The sequence below is a fragment of the Triturus cristatus genome, chromosome 1_1 (genome assembly GCF_964204655.1).
Source record: "Triturus cristatus chromosome 1_1, aTriCri1.1, whole genome shotgun sequence".
Taxonomy (NCBI): domain Eukaryota; kingdom Metazoa; phylum Chordata; class Amphibia; order Caudata; family Salamandridae; genus Triturus; species Triturus cristatus.
This window is the reverse complement of record NC_140579.1, coordinates 11683171-11708619: the sequence shown is the minus strand read 5'-3', so window position 1 is coordinate 11708619 and position 25449 is coordinate 11683171. Positions and strand designations below refer to the sequence as shown.

Sequence of the window (25449 nt, the reverse complement as noted above, 5' to 3'; positions counted from 1 at the left end):
GGTCTTTACCTGAAACGCCTTTCAGTGCCTCTTCCCATTTCGCCTCCCTCCCTCACCGCGCTCTCCTAGCATGCCTCTGTTTCTCCCCTCACCACCATGGCTGCCTCTACCCCTCCTTACCTTTCTAACCAGCCGAACTTTCTACCTTCCTGTTATTCCTGTTGTATTACCTACGCATTCAAATTGAGCAGGTCATTGCTGTGCTCCCAACCCGGCATCGAGGCCCAGTCCCTAGCCTCTCAACATGCCCAGATATAACAACAAGCATTGGCCCCAAAGACGAGCGCTATTGGCTGTGCCAGTGCTTGTTTCTTTTGTATACGACATGTCCCTTTCCACCGCGGCCACACGCACTGAGAACCACGAGCAGCCATCGCTGGGCGCGTGCACTCCCTTGGGAGGACGCACACGCAGGTCCCAGCCAATAGCACGAGCCCGCCAGCTTCCAGCCAATAGCAGGAGAGCCATGACGCAATGCGCGCGCTGACGTCATATGGTGTAGTCACACACCAACACCAACGTTCAGATTCAGTCGCTCAGCTGGGACCGGGATCCGGTGGGCTTTGAACCGGTGCTCGTAGACCCAGCCCGGCAGGACTCCGTGAGGGTGGTCTGGCGCTGAGATGCAGGTACTGTCTGAGCTCTCCTTCACGGCGTTTGTATGGAGGGATTCATGCGGAAAGTTTTGACACAAAATGACTAAACGGTCAGCCCCGTTAAATAATGTGTTTATTTGTGAAATGTATGTATAACCGTCAACGGGTGGTGTTTACCGATGAAGACGCTTTCGAATCAGACGTTGAACGAATAAAACATTATTCCTTGAAACAATGCCCGTTTGTGAATCACAGCAGTTGGTTTACACTGTTTAAAAGTTAGCAGTGAACCAAACGGTGTGTACATGCACGGATCCAAAGATAAGCTTAACAACCCCGATTTGTTCGAACTATTTGAGTAGTTAAATGTATTAGTCACGGACCTTGCAGACATCCTAAATGTGTTTTAAAAAAAAATTAAATAGTGTTAGCAGCCCGGACTCTGAGACTCTGCTCTGTGGGGTCCGGGGGATTCCAGTGATTGTCAAAGTGGAGATGCAGAGGCCTAAGAGGTGAAATTCAACAAAGCTTTATTAACATGTAAGTGGTCTTTTAAAGACCTGTGAAGTACTTTGGTGCTGCTGTGCGCGTGGAAGCTGTCTCAGCCCAGGCTGAGGGCTGACACACACAGGGGGTGAGGTGACAGAGGGAGGGAGACAGAGAGAGGGCGACAAAGAGGCGCAGTCTGGGGGAGACGGAGGGAGAGGAAGGGAGACAGGCAGGGAGAGGGAGACGGGGAGAGAGGGAGAGGGAGACAGGGGGAGGGAGAGGGAGACAGGGGGAGGGAGAGGGAGACAGGGGGAGGGAGAGGGAGACAGAGGGAGAGAGACAGGGAGAGATAGAGGGAGGGAGACGGAGAGACAGAGGGAGGGAGACGGAGAGACAGAGGGAGGGAGACAGGGAGAGACAGAGGGAGGGAGACAGAGGGAGGTAGACAGAGAGAGACGGAGGGAGGGAGACGGAGGGAGGGAGACAGACGGAGGGAGGGAGGGAGGGAGGGAGGGAGAGGGAGACGGAGGGAGGGAGAGGGAGACGGAGGGAGGGAGAGGGAGACGGAGGGAGGGAGAGGGAGACGGAGGGAGGGAGAGGGAGAGACGGAGGGAGGGAGAGACGGAGAGAGGGAGAGACGGACGGAGGGAGAGAGACAGAGGGAGGGAGAGAGACGGAGGGAGGGAGAGAGGGAGGGAGAGAGACAGAGGGAGGGAGACGGAGGGAGGGAGAGATGGATGGAGAGAGAGAGAGGGAGGGAGACGGAGGGAGGGAGAGGGAGACAGAGGGAGAGAGACAGGGAGAGATAGAGGGAGGGAGACAGGGAGAGATAGAGGGAGGGAGACAGGGAGAGATAGAGGGAGGGAGACAGGGAGAGATAGAGGGAGGGAGACAGGGAGAGATAGAGGGAGGGAGACAGGGAGAGACAGAGGGAGGGAGACAGGGAGAGACAGAGGGAGGGAGACAGGGAGAGACAGAGGGAGGGAGACAGGGAGAGACAGAGGGAGGGAGACAGAGGGAGGGGGAGAGGGAGGGAGACAGAGGGAGGGGGAGAGGGAGGGAGACAGAGGGAGGGAGACAGAGGGAGGGAGACAGACGGAGGGAGAGGGAGGGAGAGGGAGACGGAGGGAGGGAGAGGGAGACGGAGGGAGGGAGAGGGAGACGGAGGGAGGGAGGGAGACGGAGGGAGAGAGACGGAGGGAGGGAGGGAGAGGGAGCTGACGGAGGGAGGGAGAGAGATAGAGGGAGACGGAGGGAGGGAGAGAGACAGAGGGAGAGAGATAGAGGGAGGGAGATGGAGAGAGGGAGACGGAGGGAGAGGGAGCGAGATGGAGGGTGACGGAGGGAGGGGGAGGGAGGGAGATGGAGGGAGGGAGACGGAGGGTGGGGTTGAGTTATGAACCTTGTAGGATGCTCTTGTGTTCCGATGGGAAGGAGGCTAGGCAAATTCTCTGGGTTCGACCCATGAAAAAGGATGCAAAATTATGATTAATTTAATTCAATTCTTAACATTTGGTGGGGCTTCTCTAAAATTTTAGTTTGTAAGGGAATGAACAACTTAGAAACTAAGCGTGTGAAATTTATTAGGGATCCCTATTTAATTTACCATTTATAATTTGTCAGATGGTTTCACTATTTTTGTAACTGAATTTATTTCAAATTGCATTTGTGTAAGTGTAGTTTAGATTGTTTTTCAGTTCTTTGTACATAAACTCTACAAACATAGCTTTACAAATTAAGGTTAAGCACAGTCAACGCAACCTGCACAGTACAAATTAAAAAATAATAAAGGAAGATTTCCAGCATGATATTATTTAGAAAACAAACCAGTGCTGTAGCAAACAAAGGAAAATTAATTTCAAACAGCAGTTCAGCTGGTTGAGCCTTGGAATTTTGTAATGTCAGATTACTCATCGAGGCTATTATTCCCTAATTTACTTTAATGTTTATTAATATTGGTAAGGCTAGGGAGCCCTGCGTTTTATTTTAATTTAAGATATGGGCGTTTTAATTTAATTAAGATATGGGGCCTGAATATGTCGGCCGTAACGCAGCTCCCATTGAGAAATAGGAGAATGCGACCGCACCATTGAAATTAGGCGATCGGGACAGGAGGTAGGTCGGTCGGTCGGTCCAGTTTTCACCTGACATCGTAATAAGGCCTATAGTATTGAATCAAATATGTATGAAATGAACAATTGTTACTTACCTGTAAACAGGTGGTTCTCCAGTATTGGTGTCTTTCATAGATTCACATGCTTGAATATTCCCCGTCGTCGGAGTGGGAGTCCCACGGTAAATAAAATAGCAATATATATATATATATATATATATATATATATATATATATATATATATATATATATATAGTAAAATATATACATAAGTAATCATATAATTAGTGCATATAGGTGTAAAACACACATAGTGTACCTATAAGAGAAAACTCCATAGGAATACAATGGAGAGAGACAAAAGACCTTTGTAGTCTATCTCTGTCATTATGTAAGTCCGAACTCCAGCCAATCAGGCGTCAGCCCCTCTCTAGAACCTTCTCCTCAGAGCTTCTCACCTCAGATTTTCGTAGCACAAGAGTGACTGTAAAGTGCATGAGGAGAAGAGAGCCTCTGAAGGGAGGAGGGAGGGTCGCATGTGAATCTATGAAAGACACCAATACTGGAGAACCACCTGTTTACAGGTAAGTAACAATTGTTCTTCTCCAGTATTAGGGTGTCTTTCATAGATTCACATGCTTGAATATAGAATAGCTAGCAGTAACAATCACCATTGTTTCCATGCCAAAATAGATTCAACATATATAGATAATCAATCTTCTTATGCATAAAAACAGTATTGAACAACTGTAACATTGTAAATGCATAATATATATGGAAACAATATGGAGGCGGGAGGAAGAGGCTCACCTTACTTAAAAAGATTGCGCAGCACTGCCTGTCCCACTGCAGCATCCTCCTCGCTTAAAGTTGCCAAGCAGTAGTGCTTAGTAAACGTGTGTCTGGTCGACCACGTAGCTGCTCTGCAGATGTGTTGCAAAGATACTCCAGCAAATAAGGCAGTAGATGATGATACTGCCCTAGTGGAGTGTGCCCTCACTGGAGACTGCAGAGGTTTATTTGCCCTTTGGTGGCAGAAGACAATAGCTGCCGAGATCCAGCGTGCAATCGTTGGTTTAGTAACCTGACGTCCTTTATGACAGCGTCCATATGCTATAAAAAGTTGATCTGATTTCCTGAAAGAAGCTGTCTTACTGATGTAGAACTTAAGACACCGCTTGACGTCCAAAGAATGTAGTCTTTGTTCTGCAGGTGTCTGAGGATTGGCAAAAAATGTCTTTAATATTACTGGCTCATTAATGTGAAAGTCAGTAGGCACCTTGGGTAGAAATGATGGATTGGTGCGTAACACTACAGCATCCGGTTTGAACTGCAGGAACGGAGGTTTGATGGTAAAAGCATGGATGTCACTGACACGACGAGAAGACGTTAGTGCCAGAAGTAGAGCTACTTTCCAAGTGAGATATTTTAGGTCGGCCTTGTGAATGGGCTCGAACGGAGGTCTCATCAATTGTGCTAACACAACGTTGAGGTGCCACAACGGAGGAGGACGCCGAACTGGCGGAAATTTCCGGAATAGACCCTTAAAGAATTGGCGGATTATTCTAGAGGAACAAAGGGAACTTGATCCATCTTGCCGGAAACGTGAAATGGCTGCTAGAAAAACCCTTAGGGTTGCATGCGACAGTCCAGAACTGGCTAGGTGCAAGAAGAATGGTAGCAATTGTTCTGCCGTGGAATGTATCGGATGGACTCCGTTAGCAGCACACCAATGGCAGAAACGTTTCCATTTAAACTTGTACGTCCTGATTGTAGAAGGTGCTCTTGCCTGGGCCAAAATATCCCTACAATCCTGCGGGATGTCTAGGTGGGCGAACTCATGGTGTTCAGGTTCCAGGCTGATAAGCTCAGTGAGGAGGGATTTGGATGACAAATTCTCCCTTCGCTCATTGTGAGCAGATCCGTCCGATGTTGCAGGAGGATTGGTTGGCATTGGGACAGGAGGAGCAGTTCTGAGAACCACGCTTGCCGTGGCCAGCGCGGGGCTATTAGGATCAGGTGGCAAGGTTGTCTCCTCATCTTCCAAAGAACCCGAGGTATGAGGGGTATTGGAGGAAAGGCGTACGCAAATAGATTGCACCAGTTTATCAAAAGGGCATTCCCTTGAGATTCCTTGTGGGGATGCCAGCTTGCGTAATTTCGGCATTTCCGGTTCTCCGGCGTAGCAAAGAGATCGAGTAGCGGATGGCCCCATAGTTGGAATATCCTCTCTAGAGTGGGTTGGTGTAACTCCCACTCGTGGGTCGACGAGGAGGACCTGCTCAGGGAATCCGCTAGGACATTGGATACTCCTGGCAGGTGTACTGCCGTAAGCAAGATCTGATGACTGAGAGACCAGTCCCAAATTCTTTGAGCTAACCTGGAGAGACTTGGGGATTTTGTTCCGCCCTGTTTGTTGACATAGTGCATACAGGTTGTGTTGTCTGTCTGTATTAGCACTGACTCTCCTTGGAGCAAAGGCAGAAATGATTTTAGAGCCAGAAAAATCGCCATGAGCTCCAACTTGTTGATGTGCCAAGATCTTTGATGTGTGGACCATCTTCCCTTCACAGAGAGATCCTCCAAATGTGCGCCCCATCCTTCCAATGAGGCGTCTGTTGTGAGTGTTCTGTCCGGTGGCAACGACAGAAAGGACATGCCTTCCGTCAAGTTGGCTGGAATTGCCCACCATGCGAGTGCTGACTTTAACTGATCTGTGACACATATCATGTCGTGGAAAGATCCCGTTACCTGACGCCACTGAGCATCCAGAGCTTCCTGAATAGGACGTGTCCTCAGCCGGCAATGAGGGATCAAGGCAATGGATGATGACGCCATTCCCAGAAATGATTTTAATAGTCTCACAGAAACTGACTCTCTTGATCTGATCAGAGCCACCAGTCGCAGCATCTTTTTGAGACGCTCCTGGGAGAGGAATGCCTTTGCTGACACAGTCTCCAGAGTTGCGCCCAGGAAATCTCTTTGTTGGTACGGATGAAGTTGGGATTTTTCCACATTTACGGATAGGCCTAAAGAGCGAAGCACGTTCTGGCACAGAAGAGTGTGTTGTCGCAGGTGAGTGCTTGACTGAGATTTCAGGAGAAAATCGTCCAGGTATGGAAATATTTGCACTCCCTGGAGGCGCAAATACGCTATTACTGGAGCCAGTACCTTCTTGAACACTCGAGGGGCCGAGCGCAGGCCAAATGGTAACACTTTGAATTGGTAATCGTGTTGACCCACTCGAAAACGCAGGAACTTTCGATGCCGCTGTAAAATAGGGATATGAAAATAGGCATCCTGGAGATCTATCGTCGCCAGAAAATCTTCCTGCAAGAGTAAGCGCAAGATGTCTACCAGCGTCATCATACGGAAGGATTGGCTCTTTATATACTTGTTTAGTGCTCTTAGATCGAGGATGGGCCTCCACTCTCCGTTCTTCTTTGTGATCAAAAAGAACCGGGAATAAAAACCTTTTCCCTTCTGAGACACTGGTACCAGTTCTATAGCTCCTTTTTGCCTTAAAAGTCGTACTTGATGCAACAGTTCTTTCATGTGAGCTGGTGGATTTCCGGAGGGTGGAGTGGGAGGAGGGAATTTGGTGAATTCTAAGGCGTGTCCCTTCTTCACAATGTCCAAAACCCAACGGTCCTTTGAGATGGAGGACCATTGGGAAAAGAACAGAGAGATTCGACCTCCAACCTTGTCCGTCCGGTAAGAGTCACTGTCTCTTTGATGCGGTTCCTCTGTATGAAGATTTTCCTCTATATGACTTGGAGGTTTGCTGCCGTGATGATTGCTGTTGCTGTCCATAAGAGTAACGGTTGGACCCTTGATTGTAAGGTTTGTATTGTTTATTGTCTCTTCGAAAACTTGAGGAGGTGCCGCGTCCGCGTGCACCACGAAAATTACTCCGCTGAAATTGAAGGCTTCCTAGTGATCTAGCTGTTTCAGTGTCTTTCTTTATGGACTGTAGAGCTTCATCGACATGGCTCCCAAATAAAGACTCTCCGTCATATGCCATGTTTAGGATCATGGACTGAACCTCCTGACGAAAGGATGTAGATTTTAACCATCCTTGCCTACGCAGAACAGCCGCTCCGGCAAGCTGACGGAAACCCATGCAGGCGATGTCTACTGCACAATCGATTATTTCCGCCGATGCCGCTTCTCCCTCTTGGAGCAACTTCATTGCCTCCACTTTAGATGGCTCTGGTAACTCCTGAACCACATCCGAGATATCAGCCCAAACTTGTCTGTCATATCGTCCCAGGATGGCCAAGGCATTAGCTGCTCTAACCACCGTAGAGGCCATAGAAGAGAATTTACGCCCTATGGCATCCATCCGACGTCCGTCACGATCCGGAGGTGAGGTGATAGAAGATGCCGGATTTTTCGCCTTACGTTGCGCTGCCTGCGTTACGACCGACTCAGGTTTAGCCTGACCCGTGAGGCATGCTGGGGTTCCTATTGGTGCCTTATATTTCTTTTCTAATCGAGGCACCTGAGCTGGCAAGGTATTTGGTGTCTGCATTAACTTCTTGCCCTCTTCCCAAATAAACTCAACTATGGGAATAGCATGAGTCTGTTTGTAAGGTTGATTCTTGAAATCATAAAGGAAGCAATCTTCCTCCCTGCGCTCCGTTGTTAACTTAAAATGGTGTGATGCCCTTTCCATCAGTTGGTGAAAGTTGGCTATGTCCACTGGAGGTGAATCCCCTGTTACTATCTGTGAGGGGGATGGTGTTTGTGCCTGGTAATTGTCCCACTCCGCCATATCATCATCATTGTCATCTACATCCCCATCATCATCTGGGATTTCACCCTCTTCTGTGTCCTGAGGGCCTTCCTCTACAGGCTCATAATGAGGCAACAATCTTTCCGGAACCTGTCGTGGCGGTACAGGCGGCATCTGAGGAGCAGGATCTACAATAGGTACCGGTGGAACAACTGCTGGAATCACCGGGGTTGACGGAATCTCTGAACGTTGAGGGGATAGAGGGAACCGTTGGTTGTAGTCGTCCAACATGCGTTGGAGATTAGTAATGAGCGACAAAGGAAGGGTCGCCGTTCTATGCTTCGGAGGGGCCTGGTGTATATATACCGGATCCTCATCCTCACTACTGACATCCTGGCACTTAATAACTAAGTCGGATGGACTTTGTGCCGTTCCGAAAGACTCCGGTAACCCTTCGGACTCCTGATCCGAATCCGTAGCGAATAATGGTGAGGGAGGCTGTGCATCTCCCACAGGAATATTATGTTCCTGGCTATCCGGGCCCACAGTAGGAGGTAACGGTGTCCAAGAAACTCCAGCTAAAGATGAAACCGATGCTGAAGCTAGCTGAGGCTGTTGTTCCCTTCTTGTTTTCTGGGTAGACGCAACACCTCTTATTTGTACCCTTACGAATGTCTGTGGAGATGTACTCGTCGATGGAGCCGTCGTCGACGGAATGATGGTCGACGGAATTATCGTCGACGAAGTCTGTGGCAACAAAATTGCCGTCGTCGGAATCGCCGTCGACTGAGCCGTCGTCGACGGGGCCACCGTCGACGGAGCCACCGTCGACGGAGCCGCTGCCGACGGAGCCGTCGTCGAGGTCTTCGTAGATAAGGTTTTCGTCGACGGAACCACCGTCGACAGTGTCGTCGACGGGATCTTCTTTTTCTTCGCCGACGGAGCGGGCGTCGACGAGCTCGACGACGTCTTCGTCGACGGCACAGTCTTCGTCGACGGACCCTTTGTCTTCTTCGTCGACGTCGAAGTAATGGGCACAATAGAAGTCACCGCCCTCGAAGAACTGATGGTAATCGTCGACGAGGATAACGTCGACATAACGCTCGTCGACGACGAAGCAGCTGACGTCGTCGTCGGGGTCACCGTCGACGAGGTAGAAACAGCAGATCTCGTCGTTGGGAGCAACGTCGACGAGGCTGACAATTTTTTCCCAGAGGAAGTAGACGCCTCAGCAGCCTGAGAACAGTGTCCCTTAGGCGACAAAGCAGTAGGTGAGACCACAGAGGTGGCAGTTGTCAGAGGCAAAGCCAGCTTCCTCTTCTTCAGGAAAGGAGATGGTAACTCCTGCACACTACTGCGCTTAGAGGCTGGTTGGGAACGACCAGAAAAGAGACTTTCCACATCAGAGAGTGGGTTATCCTTGTCCTTCAGTCTCTGTAGCCATATTAGCAGGCGGCCCTCTCTGTCCTTTAGAGTTTTTGTAGAAAAAGTTCTACAAAATTTACATTTTGCCACCTCATGGTCAGGATATAAACAGTAAATGCACTTACTGTGTGGGTCCTCAGAGAACAAACGCAGCTTTCCACATGAAGAACATGGTCTGAACAAAGATTTCTTACTAGAAGACATCCTTACTGACAAAAACTGAGCAGAGCTCAGGGAGACTCCCTGTCACACGACGTGCGGTAGAAAATCTGAGGTGAGAAGCTCTGAGGAGAAGGTTCTAGAGAGGGGCTGACGCCTGATTGGCTGGAGTTCGGACTTACATAATGACAGAGATAGACTACAAAGGTCTTTTGTCTCTCTCCATTGTATTCCTATGGAGTTTTCTCTTATAGGTACACTATGTGTGTTTTACACCTATATGCACTAATTATATGATTACTTATGTATATATTTTACTATATATATATATATATATATATATATATATATTGCTATTTTATTTACCGTGGGACTCCCACTCCGACGACGGGGAATATTCAAGCATGTGAATCTATGAAAGACACCCTAATACTGGAGAACTTGGGTTTAGTGTAAAGGTGATGGGATCCAACGGAGGAATATTTTAATGTTGGAGAACGTGGAGCACAGTAACAATCATTCTATCATTTGTAATAGGTTGCTAAGGTTGATCAAATGGTATCTAGAAGCAATAACATATATCCTTACTGATTAGGTCTTGCATGTGAAAGCAAGTTTTACAGTTGCTTTTATATGTGTATTTTAACTGCCATTTTAGAATTTCTAGTTTCAATGGCATCGTTTTCATACCACAAAGTGTCAAAGGTTAAGTATTGGCTAAATAGCATGTATTTAGTGAACTGAAACTGAACAGTTTCATTGCTCCAAGCAGTTCAAATGAACATATATATGTATATATATATATTTTTTTTTATACAGTGCATCTTTTTCTAGGCCATGGACCGAAAGCGGCAATTAATCTGTGATACATTTAAAGTGAAGAAACGCAAGGCGGAGCCTATTCCTATTAACGACTGCCAAGGAGAAGAGAATGTGGCTCCCACGCTCTTTCCAGGTATACACCATCTTTGGTGAGAGCCGCCCCCACTCAGTTGACTTGCTTTCATCATCCTTCATACTAGGCCTGTTTCTTCTTTTTCAGCTGGCCTGCAGGATGCAAGGACTGCTTTGCAGCACCTAACATCGCTGTTTCCACGCAAGCTCTTTGAGGACTCTCTGCCCCCTGTGGTGATGAAACACCAGATCTACAGCCTGGTGAAGGATCGCACAGCAGTTGATCGCCAGTTGGTAGGGCACCGCGAATCAAACAGCACTGGATCAGCTTTTCAGTATGATAAATGGGTATTGTGGGTTGATGATACGGCATCTGGTCCATTTGGCAAAGCCTCAGCACATGGAAAACTACATTGAACATTGCAGAACAGCTGCATACAGAACAGGTAGGGACTAAACGCACATGATATTTCACAGGTAACGATAATGTACATTTATGAGGAATAGAACAACAGACTTCCATTAGGGAATTGTGTGTGGAATATTGCACAAGAAGGGTGCACCAACATACATACCCTCATAGAATATAGCATACAGATATTAAGCATATGGTAATTTAGTAGATACCTACTTTATGAGCATATATAAGCATGCTCATATTCAAGAAGAGGTAGTTAAAGAATTCTGCATAAGGAAAAACTAAGGGCCTGATGTAGGTAAAACCGAAATAGCGCGTTCTTAATAGCAACATTTACTGATTCTCTATTAAGAACTCATTCTATGCGATGTAGATAAAAATCTCTAAAAGTTAGCGTTTCTGTAAAATTCGCTATTAAAAATACCGAATCGGTATTACCTATTCCATATTACCGAATCAGTAAATAGCGAACCCGGTATTTAAAAAAATCGCAAAGCTGTGAATCCGCAATTCCTGTGCTTCCTGATGACCTCACAATCAGAAAGTGGCCACACCCCCCTTGCAGCTACACTGATCCTGAAGCTGTTGGAGAGGCAGGGAGCAGGAGCAAAAGCACAGGAGCTGCACAGCTACCACCTAGCTGATACACAACAACAGAACCATGGACTCGCAGGAGAAGGGGAAGGATGCTGCAGAAAGAAAGCGTAAACACCAGTTCAGTGAGAGGGAGTTGGCGGTCCTAATAGAGGAGGTGGTGAAGGATCACGACCAGCTCTTCTGTAAAAAAAAATCCCTGCACGTCCCTGAGTCACAAAAACTGAAGATTTGGCTAGTGATCCAGAAGAAAATCAATGCCATCGGAGTCACCCATCGCTCAACAGAGGACCTCAAGAAGCGCTGGTACGATCTCCGGAAACGTGCCAAGGAGAGGGTGGCCGAACGGCTCAAACAAGCCAGAAAGACATGTGGGGGGGGGACATCACCTGCACCGACTGCATTGGAACAAATGGTGGAGTCCACCCTCCAGCCGGAGAGCGTCAGTGGCATTGGAGACGTGGACAGTTCAGCCACAGGGTCCAACAGACAAGGTAAGATGCATGCACAGCATGCTGTGCCCCCTCCCTAACCCCAATCCCCCTGCATGAATCCCAACCCAGGCCATGTTTTGCCTAAAATCAGCAATGCATCATGGGAGATGTAGTCCCTATCAACTAATAGCATATCATTCAGTCCACAAAAAAGCATATGCATGTCAAACGCATCAATAGATAAGCAAGCGGGGGACAGACAGCTAGATTGGCAGTCATGAAATTTGTTTGTAGGCAAATACTGCCAGACAAGTGAGTAATAGTACATCCTGTATCCACAGTCGAAACATCGCGCCAGGCTGCAGAAGGAGAGACACAAGAGGCTTCCAGGGAGCACAACACACTGGAGGAGGATGTCCAATCACCTGCTGACGTCACACCACCACCACGAGCCAGGAGGTATACAGTGGGTAGCCTCCAGGAGATGGAGGGCACAGAGGATGAGAGCCAGGAAGCACAACAGACCCCTCAGGATGATGGTGTACACGCATCTGTAACACAGTCCCCCATGGAGGTTGGCAACACAGGTCCACCCCAAACAAGACTGGTATAGAGCCCACTGTTCCTGACGATGTAGGAATCCTGCGTGCTCCCTGGGAATTTGGCAACTATGTCGGTGATGATGTGAGGAGCATCACATATAACCTGTACATTGATTGAATGTGTGGATTTGCAGTTGCGGTAGATGTACTCAGACGCAGAGGGGGGGGCAGATTGGTATATGTGTCCCGTCAATGCACCCTATGACATGTGGGAACTGGGCCTTCTGATAAAAGTCCATCTTTGTCTTGTGCAGTTCTGCCTGTGGGCTGGGGAATTGGATGTAGTGAGGCATCCTTTGCAACATGGCATCCAGGAATGTATTGAAGAAACATGACAGGCAACTCTGTGAGACTCCACCTGCCGCAGCTATTACCCCTTGGTAACTGCCGGATGCCAGTAGGTGCAGGCAACAGAGTAGCTGTACATGTGGAGTTATTGCGTGCGCCCTTGGTGTCTGGTGCTCCAGGATTGGATGCAGGTCCCGTATCAGGTCCAGGATGGTGTTTGGGTGAAGCCGGTACCTCTCATGTATTTCAGCCTCTGAGTTGGAATAAGGGGAGGCGCAATCTGTATACGCGTTCCTGTCGTCTCAAGATCCTTTGTGCTGCAGCTCGTATCCATGACCGCCTTGCAATGACATAGAGGGCCGCCATTGTGTTCAGGCTGATGCATTCTGGGGCTGTTTATATGCTGTGCACCTGGTTACCTCCTGCTTTGAGTTCATGGTATTTTGCGACTCTTAATTTGCTATTTTTTTAATGATTCGGCAATAGCGAGTTTATGTGCATTGCTTAGCGAATTTCTTTTAGCGATTCTTTATTTTGCTTATCGCTAAATAGTGAGTCGGTGTAGCATTTTCGCTACATAAGGAATCGCTAGTTGTTTTTAGCGATTCCTCATTTAGCGAGTTTGTGTTTCTGCCTCTACGTTTCACATGGTTTATTAGCTATCGCAAGCGCTGAAATTCTGCGAATTTCAGAGTTAACTCTCGCTATTTGGCCACCTACATCTGGCCCTTACATTTTAGTGGCTTATGTATTTAATTGACCAGGAAAGTGCAATATTTTGGAATAAGTGCATACATAAAAAGTACAAGAACACCCTCACAAAGGAATGCGTGACACTCCATGGGAAAGAGTTAACTAATTTCCTTGGGTATGTCAAACCAGTGCAAAAAAAGTAGGGGCATAAATGCTCACCTACACATAGAATAATTTACAGGAAATCATCTACATTTAGGAGCACATACATGTGGAATAAAGTCCACGAGCATGTTCACTCAAAGCAAGCTTTACATATAGAAGAATGTATAGAAAGAAACTGACATTTAGGAGCTTGTACTTTTTGAGTTAAGTACGTAAACAGTTCCATCGAGGGAGGAGAGTGTGTGTGTGGGTGGCATTGTGATCGGGTATGTTGTTAGTGTCGCAGAGATGGCTATTTTATCCAACCTTTAAAGGCACTGACATTGCTAGAAACTGGATGCTTGTGTTTGCCATTCTGGGAACTGTCCTTTCTAATGACTGTCCCTCAGAATAATCAAGTACATTTAACCGTGCATGGGGGATCACTCATACATATAGCCGAGTCAACCTCTTTTCTGGAGGATGGCTGATCATGACAGTAGGGGGCTGGTAAATGCAAAGAAAACTGAAATGCAAGTATGAAGGATACATCTATGGCCAAGTGTATCAGTAGGGTCAGAAGTCTCAATCGTTCAGGCTCAAGATTTCCCACAACTCTCCATGAAGCTCAGCTATTCTGCCTAATCTGTCTCTTACCTAGAGAGGAAGAGGGTGATTAACAAGATCCATTGGAGTTTAAAGAGTTAAAAACCACATAAAGGTCCTTCAAAAGGGCGCCATGGCCTGGTTTTTCATGTCTGAGAATCACAAATGATGCAGTGATCTCTGTACAATGAAGTCTCCTTACTAATACGGTGACATACAGGGCGATGCCATCCTTAATGGATCATTAAATGTTACCACCAAATGCCCTTTTGATCCCTGCTTAGCTCGTCTTCATTCTCGTGTTGTGAGATGTCTTTTTGGCTCCATGTAGAGATTATTAACGCTCTCTCCCTCCATTCCCCCCACAGAGTGACATGAAGGAGCAGGGTGAGATCCGAATGTTCCAGCAAGGCTTCGACACTGACGTCTTTGGTGTGGTTTTCACGGAAGACTATGTTAGCAAAGTGCGAGCGGCTGCAGAGGGCAAGGCTGGGTCGACCACGGTGCACAAGTTCCTTGAGAAGGTGCTGCCTTCTTGCCATGATATCAGCTTCAGCAAAGAGCAGATGCTGTCGCAACACGGCTTCCATGACCGTGAGATCTCGTAAGTGCATAGTCTTGCTGCACTACTCCCTTGAGTCCTCCTGCAATCCCCTATGTAACGTACCCCACAATCTCACAAAGGTGCATTTAGGACCCAGAACTGAGATAGTAGGCAGTGCTACAAGTCAGACCACAAGTGTATTTGTAGGACTGTATCGGGGCCTCAGTACAAGAATAATACATGGTGCAGTGTCCGAGCTGTGCCTGGTTATCCATAGGTAACAAAGGGTTTCCAAAGTAAGAACGCAGAAGAGGGTTGTGTGCCTGTCCAGTACCGGAATAATAAGTGGTGCATCCGGCCAGGATTGTAATTCAGGCAGAGCTTTGTGCAAGTCCATTTACTGGCATTGTAAGCAATGCAGGTGGTGGCGGCCCAGGTACCAGGATAGGTCACATCAGGTGAGGATTGTAATTCAGGCAGAGCTTTGTGCAAGTCCATTTACTGGCATTGTAAGCAATGCAGGTGGTGGCGGCCCAGGTACCAGAATAGGATAGGACACATCAGGTGAGGATTGTAATTCAGGTAGAGCTTTGTGCAAGTCCATTTACTGGCATTTTAAGCACTGCAGGTGGTGGCCCAGGTACCAGGATAGGACACATCTGGCCAGGATTGTAATTCAGGCAGAGCTTTGTGCAAGTCCATTTACTGGCATTGTAAGCAGTGCAGGTGGTGGCACAGGTACCAGAATAGGAGAGGACACATCAGGTCAGGATTGTGGTGCATTGCCGGACCCTGTGTGTGGGCTCAGTACTGGAATAGAACGCATTGATAGATGTAATGGTAAGCTGCATTGACCACAGATGTATGGGTGGCAGTACTGGAATAGGTGGTGCAGCAAGTACGGAATGAGGTGTATGAAATATGATACTCTAAGCTACTCTAGATTTCCATGCTGTGCATGAGTCATTCACTTCGTAGTTGGACTTATATTTGCATCTTTGTTATCTATTGGAATATCATGTACTGGAAGGCAGAACTATATCAGACCTCGGTGCATAACCCTCATCACTGATTTTGCTTTAAATATACTAAAAACGCCGCTTCTCTTAAACCTGTTGTCCTACGTTTCTTTGCAGACTACTTGTTCACGCCGGTGTGCTGACAGTGAGGGATGCTGGAAGTTGGTGGCTTTCGATACCAAATGCCGGGCGGTTCGTGAAATACTTTGTGAATGGTTTGTAGTTTCTATGGAAAAGCTATACACTAACCATTTACACGAAGTGGCCTGGTGGTATTTTACAGCGCTTTTACGGAAACGTACCTATAATTCATTATAAACGTGTCAAATTATGTAGCCAAACACCCGAGGCCTTCAACATCCTATAAGCACTGCACAGACAAAAGATAGTCTCTCTTTATGTGCATGAATGTATTCACTAGATTTTTTTTTCTTTTAAACTTTAGCAGTCAGTGCAAACGCAGTAACCTTCACATGTGGAGAAATTCACAGGAAACAAAACCCAGTTACAGTGAGGTATTGGTTCCGTTGCAAAACCTAGCAGCCCAAAATTCACCAATGATGCTCCTTCACACATGCGTAACTCATGCTTGCGGGTGTTGGGATACAGGGCTTGGACACTACCGCCCATGCATCAGTACATACCCTGCAACCAACCAAAAGCCCGAGGTATTTCTGAGTGAAGCTTCTATTCATACCAAGATGGGGCTAAATAATTTCACCGGTTTTTAGGTGACATATCAGTCCGTTTGCAAAAGTTCTTTTGTGGGTTTATCAATAACTTAGGACGGCTTAAAGTCCGCCCATTGGTTGCCTTAATTGGCACTCTCATTTGCTTGCTTCTCGTTTGAAAGCTTTCCTTGTATATTTTGTGTTTGTCCAGGCCCTGGTGCATAGCTTCTTTACCATCCCCTTGATTCTTTCCACTGCTCACTTTGAGGAATTATTTCCACTGCTCACTTCAAAAGTATCTTCTCTATAGTAAAAGCACTTAAAACCTCGGCAGATACTACAACACCCTCCGTATCATCTGATGCGCAATGTGAGGCCCTTGCCTCCTTCTTTGTGAAGAAGGTGGAAACTATATATAGATCCTTCCCTCAACACGCAGTTTATCAGGGGCCTGTGTCCGGACCTTTATCTAGCCATACTCTGGCTGCTTTTCCACCCATCCCTCAAGAGGAGCTTGTTGTGCTCTGCCATACGATTAAATCAGGCTCTCCTGCTGACCCCCCCCCCCCCTTAAGCTGGACCAGTTCCTGAAATCTCTATCCGGGCTGCTACCGTCTCTGAGCCATTTCATCAATCTGTCATTGTCCACATCAGCTGTCCCCAGAGCTTGAAAGCAAGCCAGGGTGGCCCCTTTGCTGAAAAAGCCCAAGCTGGATACTGATCAACCGGAGAACTTTCGGCCCATCTCTCTCCTGCCCTGGGTCTCCAAGATTATGGAGGCCTATATTAATTCCATACTTACAGGCTATTTGGAGGAGAATAACCTACTGGACCCCTCTCAGAACGGTTTTGGGACGGGCCACAGCACGGAGTCAGCTCTCCTGGCTGTAACTGAGCATCTGATGGGGGCTCTAGACGAGGGTCGCACACTGGCACTGATTTTGTTAGATCTCACTGCCGCGTTTGCCACCGTATCCCACCAGATCCTGCTGCAGAGGTTGGAGGAGGTGGGCATCGTGGAATTTGCCATTGAGTGGTTCGTCTCCTTCCTAACTGACAGGACTTTCCAGGTTGCAGTTCCCCCCCCCCCCCCCCCCCCCACTCCCCCTCCTCCCCCCCCCCCCCCCTTTGCTTCCAAGATCCATACCATCGGGCTCAGCTTTTAGCCCGACACTGTTCAATCTATATATACAACCTCTGGCAGTAGTGGCAAAAGGCAGAGGGCTCACAGCAGTGTCCTATGCGGACAACAGTTGGTAGTTGCACTCTCGGATGACTGGGCAGGATGCTTCTAAGTTCCAACGAGATTTGGAGATCATCTCTGAGTGGATGACAGCCAACTGTCTTCAACTCAACGCCAACAAGTCCAAGGTACTGCTAGTTGGGAGAGACACCGAGCTGTGGAGTGAGCGCTGGTGGCCTGCTAAGCTGGGCTGTGCACCCGTCCTCACACAGGTGGTAAGAAATCTGGGTGTGTGGGTAGACTCTGACCGAAGCTTTCAGATGCAAACCAAGAAGGTAGCAGGAACATGCTGTGGCATTCTACTGGGGCTCAAACCAGTGCTAGGGTTCTTTGACCCGCCCATGAGGCAGATGATTGTTCAGGCTTTCATTCTGTCAATCCACTCTACTTGGGAGCCAATAAGGTGGAAATTACAAGACTGCAAAGGGTCCAGAACGATGCGGCTAGAACTCTGTTGGGTCTGCCCAGGACTTGCCCTACTTCTAGTGCTATTCGTAGGCGAAACACAGAGAGTTCAAGATTCTCTGTATGTCCTTTAAAATCTTAAATCTTTCCTCTCCAGATATCTTGGCCAATCTGCTTACATCTTACATTCCCTCCCGTCACCTTCGGTCTATGGGCCAGCACCTGGCGATTATTCCTCGGGTGAGGCAGGCTTGTGCGGGTGGGCTCTCCTTTCGTGTATTGGCAGCCAAACTTTGGAATACGCTCCCCATCGCCATCCGGAGTATGAAAAATTACCTGGCTTCTGTTTTCTACTGCTTCTGCAGTTTATGCTTCAGCGCTGGGACGCCCCTTTGCCAGGGCAGCTATGCGCTATATAAAACCACATAACATAACTTTTAGGAATTCATTTTTTTTCCTTTTTGCATAAGCACTCCATCAGAGTGCATGTGTTTTCTGGCTCCATCCTTCTTGTGTTTCTTTCCCAAAATCTCCCCTCGCTTGACCACCCCCCTCGTGGCTGCTCTTTTTCCCATGTGCTTTTCTCCCTGTACAACCTCCCAGCCCTCCATGTTGTCTCACTAGTGTGCTTATCCCCTGCCCCCATGTTGTTGTCTCACTACTGTGCTTATCCCCTGCCCCCATGTTGCTGTCTCTGTCGTGTGTTTCTCCTCCTGCCCCCTCGTTGTAGATGTAAGCTGCACTCGTATGTATTCTCATCCATGTCACCTTTATTTCCTGCTTTTAGTTTAGGCCCACAACTGTGAAGAGGTTGGCTTATTGATTGCCATGAGCATAGGCACTGTGGGTAGCTTCATTACATTAATGACGTTTTTAATCAGTTCTGCCTAGCTTCAAGCCAATGTCTCAAAGGAATGCTTACTGTCCATTTTATTATTTCTTAGTTCTCTGCTCTAAACATGCAGGTGGTGCTCGGCTGGCAAGCTTTTTCTTCGTTAGCACAGGCCTCCTTTTTGAACTGCCAGAATGAACCTCAGCAGTTGTACATTTGTGCATAACTGTATTTAGTTCAAGCAGTTGCACAGCACGCATTACTGTGTGTATGGTTCCCCTTGCCATTGTGCACTCAAGCCGGTTTTAAGTTGTGACTCCTGCACAGTATTAATGGCGCAGTTTTTATTACAAGCTCATAAATTCCCAATAAGGCTGTTTAGGCGGATACTGGAAGCCTCTTCTCGCAGTAGCGATTGAAGGACTACATGCAAGAATGTGCTATTGGTTGGGGGCACAAGCAGTTCCTGCAGTTTGCAGATCTACTATGGTTCTGTGATAGAATTTATATTTAGGAGGACTGAGTTTGCCTGATTTAGTGGAGAGAAAGATGAGCCTCGGCAGTGTCCGGTTAGAAGGGACGGTGCTCTTAGAGGCACGGAGCTGTGCTTTCGTGGCACGGAGCTGTGCTGGTGTGCAAGTGCGAGGGCACTTTTGCACCCATGTCTTACAATAGACTGGGCACATTTCTGATGGTCTTGTAGTATGTTACAGCAGAACACAGTTCCACTACTGGGTAGGGGGCAAAGAGTGGGCATCCTGTTAGAGGCACAGCAGCTTAACCAAGGCAGCTGCCTTGGTCTCCTGCTTGAACTGTATTTCTGGAAGCATTTACTAGCACAATAGCTAACCTCCACTTAGAACCCTTACCATTTCCTATTCCTTTCGTCATCTAGAGTACACTGCTTATTGCTCTCACATAATCCATAGGTCGCAGCACGCCACGTTCAGTAGTGGAACGATAGAACCATATGATGAAGCATGCCACAAAGGGGCAACCCTGGTGATTGAGGGTTATACAGGAAAAACGCGTGCTTTCTCCATATCCCGTGGGAGGTTAGCACAAAAAACACGGAGGGTCTGAAGACCTTCATGAACGGGAGGACGGGGCCTTCTGGGACATTCCTCTTTTACCACCCCTTTCTCCCGAACAGATGTTGCTTACACCATCCAACATGTTGTCAGAGCCTCGCATACTGTTACCAAAACATTAAACAGGCCTGTTGTGTAAAGTGTTCAGAAGAACTGCATCCAAAGAGTCCTTCAGGCATCTCTAAAGAGGTATAGAGGCCTCTTTCACATGGCCTCCTCGCACTGCATAGGCATCTTATACAACTGGAAGTGCTTTGACTATCTTCCTTTCCTTATTTACTTTCTTTCATTGTTTACGTTGTTTTTTCTTTGGTTTTGTTTTTGTTAGGTCGGAAAACCCTCCTGGGTGTAATTCGAAAAACCAAATATAAAGAGGTGCTCCTGCAGGACTTCCAGAGCCGGAAAGTGCCATTTAACGTTAAGCTCGGTCTGCAGTACCACATCTACGACCTCATTGGCGCGGAGCTCGTTGACTGGTAATGTAGGACTGCTGTAGAAAGTCCTTGCTTCGTTGCATGGCCTAATGTTCCTTGTGCCATGGCTGAAGGTTTGAGGAGGTGTCTGAAAGACGGAGGAGTGTGGTGGCATTGCTAATCTAGAGAAAGGCAACCTGGCGTTGTTTGAAGGGACATACTTAGCGGAAGATGTAGACTACGATTTGGTGATCTACACAGAGGCAATAAGTTCAAACCTCCTAGCACCCATCCTTCCTGTCTCATTACATTCAACGTGCCATAAAGAAGGGCAGCAACTGCTCTACAGCCTTGTCTCCTTCAACACTGCCTCACTTACTGTACTCCACAGGAAGTTCTCCCGCAGGCCTCACCATGACACCCTCAGACCCAACTCTGATGATGCATGTCTGCCCCTACACCCTGTAACCATCAGTGCTGCGACTGGCCATTGGCCACTCGTGTCTCACTGTTCTTGGAAGAATATCAGCATGCAGGGCGCTCTCTTGCCTTCACCTCGGTGTTGATCTCTCTGTCAGACCTAAGCAGCACAAGCCCAAGGAGTGTGTCCGTACATTGCTTTCATCATCCCTACTCTCCTCACGGCCCCCAACCTTTAAAAGCAGACCTTGCTGTGAACCACCCATCTGCATTTGAACCCCTTTTGTTTACCTCCTAACTCTTCATTGCCCCAATACCCTTCTGGCGTACACTCCTTGAGGGCATCTATGGACCAGTGACCTTGTGACGTGAAACAGGAACTCCCAGTATGGTGTGTTCTTATAGGTCACGGTTGGAGTAATGGTCTCTTCGGTGTGTTGTGCACTCACACACAAGCGCAGGGTTGCTCATCTCGTTGTGGTGCTGTGACGACCCTGAAAGACCGGTCCTCTAGTGCATGTCTCTTCAGAGTAGTGTGACGGTCCCGTAAATGCTAGGGTGGAGTGCCAGTGTACAGGTTAAGATGGCGTTCGCTTACTAGCTATTACACGATTTCTTAGGCAGGATGTGATGTCGCCTTACACCCTGGGGCTGGGAATGATGGTCTCTTCAAGGTCATGAGTGCTTGCCTACCTAGAGGACTGTTGAGTGCCTTGTTGTGCAGCAGTCTACTGCAGTGCCTGGGGCCTTGCGTATAGGTGAGGGCTTAACTGCATTTCCCTAGCATTGCTTACAGAGTGTCTGATTGTTGTGTGTGTTGTTAAAAATGCGACACAGAGCATCTGTATCACCATCTGTTTGTCAAGGAAGCAACTATCACCACAGTGGAAGCAACCACCACTGCCCGCCTTGAAGAGGCACCCCCTCAGACCAAGCAAGAGTCGAGCTTCAGCACCAACCTCACACGGGGAACCACACCCGATCTAAGATACGGACTCCAGCCCTCGCATTGGGCAGGAATCCACTCCAGCCCAAACTATAGCCAGGCACTCTACATGCAGATTACCCTCCCCTCCCCCGTCCCCCCCCCCCCCTCCCCCCGTCACCATTCCCCCTTCCTGGCACACAAGAAGGAACACCAGGTTATCTCGGACCACAGTTAAACAAGCACTGCTTCTGAGGCAGAAGGGGGGCCTTTTAATGGGTGGGCAGTGGTGGTTGCCTCCTTCCAAAGCAGTTGGGGATACAGAGCTCTGTGTTGCAGAATGTCCAAATATGTGATCTAAGGTAGGGTAAGCAAAGGAATGGGTCTCAACCCTCCGGGCAACAAAGCTTGTGGCTAATTTAGCCTGTATGCGTCTAACTTCCCTCTGTATTCTCTTCCCTAGCATCCCCACGACATCCGGGACCTTGCTGCGCCTGGCAGATACGTGACCAACTGTGTGCCTTGCCCAGTGCCTCAATCCAAGATGGCCTCCCTCATACTGGTGAACTGCAGCCAATTGTGCCTTTTCCTGCCATGGTGGATCACGCCCAAGAGTCTGTGCCAGGAGTGGAGACCTGCTCTGCTAGTCTTTTGACATTTTAATTTATTTTGAAGGCGATGCCAGTTCTTTCCTTTTGTTGGAATGTTGACTTAACAAAGTGGATTTCTGCACAGATGGTTTATCGCCACTCCTAGATGGAAGGGGCTGGGCCTACGTCTTATTTTTATAAGCTATACTGTGATAAAGTGATAGTTGTAAGTTAAGTTAATGCTTCTGCTGTACAGATGGCTGAAACCCGCAGGTCACGGGTTCAAAGCCAAGCAGCAGATAGATGTCCGCGGTTGACAAAATGAGTGCCATTCCGCGGTGTACTCCGAAGTATGAAGCACTACAAAGCTGCAGGGAGGGGCGGAATGCTCAGATACCAGCTGGGAAGCCCCTAATGCCCTTGCAAAGTTGGGAAGCGTCACGCTGTCCAACATATGCTCGGAAATCCCGGCATCCTAGGGGACCTTAGCTCAAACCAACTGGTAAAGCGCAGTGCACTATCTCGACTAGCCATTACAAACCTGCATATATAGGGCAGCCTCAGAATCCCAAGGAACCTAGCTCTCGCAAGGCAGTCAGAAATGCCGTCGTCCTTCGGCAGCTAACCCTCACAAACAAGCATATGTTAAACCCTCAAAATCCTATGGGACCGGTTCTCTAAAGGCAGCCAGGAAGTCCCAGCATCATATGGAACCCTGTCTTCAGAAGATGTAGGGCAGGCTCAGATGCACATGGGACTGACCTCTCACACGCCAGCCACCAAGAAGTGAGAGCATCTTATGGCAACTAGCCCTCACAAACCAGCCTATGTCAAAATCTAGCTATTCACCTCAGTATCCTATGGGCACCTAGCCATCACAATACCAGACCTACAGGGGTAGCTGACTCACATTGACCACACATTGGGATGGATTTTCATATAGAAGTGTTCTTAGCATTTGGGGCTGCGTTTGTTGACTATCACAGAGCAGCTACACAGGGGTGCTGCCCGGTACCAAAAATGCCCAGGTAACCGCACACCTGTGATTAGACATGACAAGGAGTCTGCACTGCCAGACCCAATCTTGCTCTTCTCTAAACAAGAGCAATGTTGGGACTTGCACACGGAAACTCCCAAAACAATGAACCAATGGGGGGGAGGGGGGTGGCGGTGTTTGCTGAGGCAGTCTCGCTAAGCAAGCTCTGCTTTTGACCTGTGTCCTTGGTATGCATCCTGTCATATCCTGTCCCTCCCTTTGTTGTGACATTGTTGGAATATGCCATGACGGAAAGTGCCCCCACAGTGAATGGAGAAAATAAGGAACAATCATAGGCCCTGTTTACGAGTTTAGGTGCTAAAGTCCGCACAGGATAAAACCAAAACCATGGGGTACGTTATTTATCGAGTGCAATAAATACCACTTGTTACGAGTTGTTGGGGAATAATGTGGGTTTTGGTGTTTGATGCACCAAACCCGCATGATTCTGTAAATACTATATAGTTTTCACCCGTTACGTTTCAGCATGTCATACCTGCCCAAATGTAACGTATGTTGGGGTGTTTAACTTAACCGATAATAATTAGATGTGTCAAAATAAAAACAAACATGTAATTTAACAAGCCACTCTTAATTAGGCCCTAATGCCACAGGAATAATGTTGTACAAAGCTGAAGCTAGGATTAGGGTTTTTGTTAGGGTCTGATTTAACGTATAGGTCACTGCATAGGCCAAGAATAGAGAGATGGTTAGGCTTAAAGCCTATATAAAGAGTACCGAAAGAGCTACACACGAGGGTGTAAAATCATATAGCCAGTAAGGTGTTTGGGTGTGGAGAAAAGGACGTCACTTGTTTAGGAGGTCGGTGCACGTCATTTGGGTCCAAACGCGTAGTCGGTTTGTGATTCTGGAGTCTGTGATGCCAGTTTATTGTTATGAATTCTTAATCATGAGGTTGAACACTATACATAATGATCACAATAAAAGCAGTGAAACTCTGTGTGTGTCAAGAATTCCTGTCATACGAGGGGAGGAAAACGGTAACCAGCGAAAACGGACTACATCTCCCAGGATGCTTAGCGGTTGAGAGGTTATGTAAACAGGAGAGCTGTTACATAACTCAAGGGAAACACGCCCTTATGTAAACAGGAGAGCTGTTACATAACTCAAGGGAAACACGCCCTTATGTAAACAGGAGAGCTGTTACATAACTCAAGGGAAACACGCCCTTATGTAAACAGGAGAGCTGTTACATAACTCAAGGAAAACACTCCCTATAAAGGGAGGAACCGGGAGGTACAAGGCTGTCGGATATTGTGTTTACACCGACGTACCTGCTTCGTGAAGAGCAGTGTTCCGGAGTGGTGCTCCAGTAAGGCAAGAACGGAGGTAGGTCGAGTCGTTACTCCCTGGGCCGTGTCTTGCCCCATCGTCACCTGTGAAGGACCCGGAAGCTCTACCGGTCAACCATTGAGCTTCGCTTTTTGACTCGGCTGAGTCCAAGCGCAGTGGCGCTTTTGCTGGTTGGAGTCGTAACTCCCAGCCCGACCAGAGACACAGGGACTGCCAGCTGTAACGCACACCAGGAGGTGTTTGCCGCGTTACAGACTCGGAAGTCCACAGGATCGATCGAGCGGCTGCTCTCGGTTCAGTCTTCTTGCTTGTGATTGGGGTATCGGTGACACATCACCAGGAGGTGACTCCGCGTCCCGGTGCAGTCTGAGGAAGAGGTTGAGCGGCTGCTCCCTTCAGGTAGAGACCCCGGCTGGGTGTTTCCCTGACTCCTCGATTCTCCCCAACACTCTTCGTGCCCCTCACAGCCTACCGATTGGCATTGTCGGCCATTTCATTTCTGCCCTCTGTTGGCATACGCTGGGATCGGCGTATATGCAGAGGACGGTTAGGACCATCCGTGCTGTGGGCTGGTAACGTACTTAGCCTGGAGGATTCCAGTGACTATAACTTTTGTTTGTTCTTTGTATTTTATTTGCCTTCATTAAAAGAACTAACCCTTCACAAGTGGTTGCGTCCTCATTGTCGTGTCTGTTAAACGATCCTGAGACGTTCAGGGCGTTACAGTGTGTCCTTATATTTGGGGTGTGGAG

At 48.0% G+C, this 25449-nt stretch overlaps 1 protein-coding gene across 4 annotated transcripts; it reads left to right on the top strand.

Moving 5' to 3' along the window:
- Positions 1–485: 485 nt before the first annotated feature.
- LOC146869124 (winged helix repair factor 1-like) lies at positions 486–24342 on the top strand. 4 transcript variants are annotated; one of them, XM_085617916.1, is made up of 7 exons: positions 486–629; positions 10356–10476; positions 10564–10709; positions 14563–14798; positions 15875–15972; positions 20328–20475; positions 22221–24342. In XM_085617916.1, exons 1-7 carry the CDS (start codon positions 624–626, stop codon positions 22264–22266), a joined length of 801 nt encoding a protein of 266 aa, XP_085474042.1. In that variant the 5' UTR covers positions 486–623; the 3' UTR covers positions 22267–24342. The 4 variants fall into 4 exon arrangements, with proteins under 4 accessions (XP_085474042.1, XP_085475542.1, XP_085473249.1 ...); XM_085619416.1 differs by having other exon boundaries at positions 10341–10476; XM_085617123.1 differs by lacking the exon at positions 20328–20475 and having other exon boundaries at positions 495–629.
- Positions 24343–25449: the final 1107 nt, after the last annotated feature.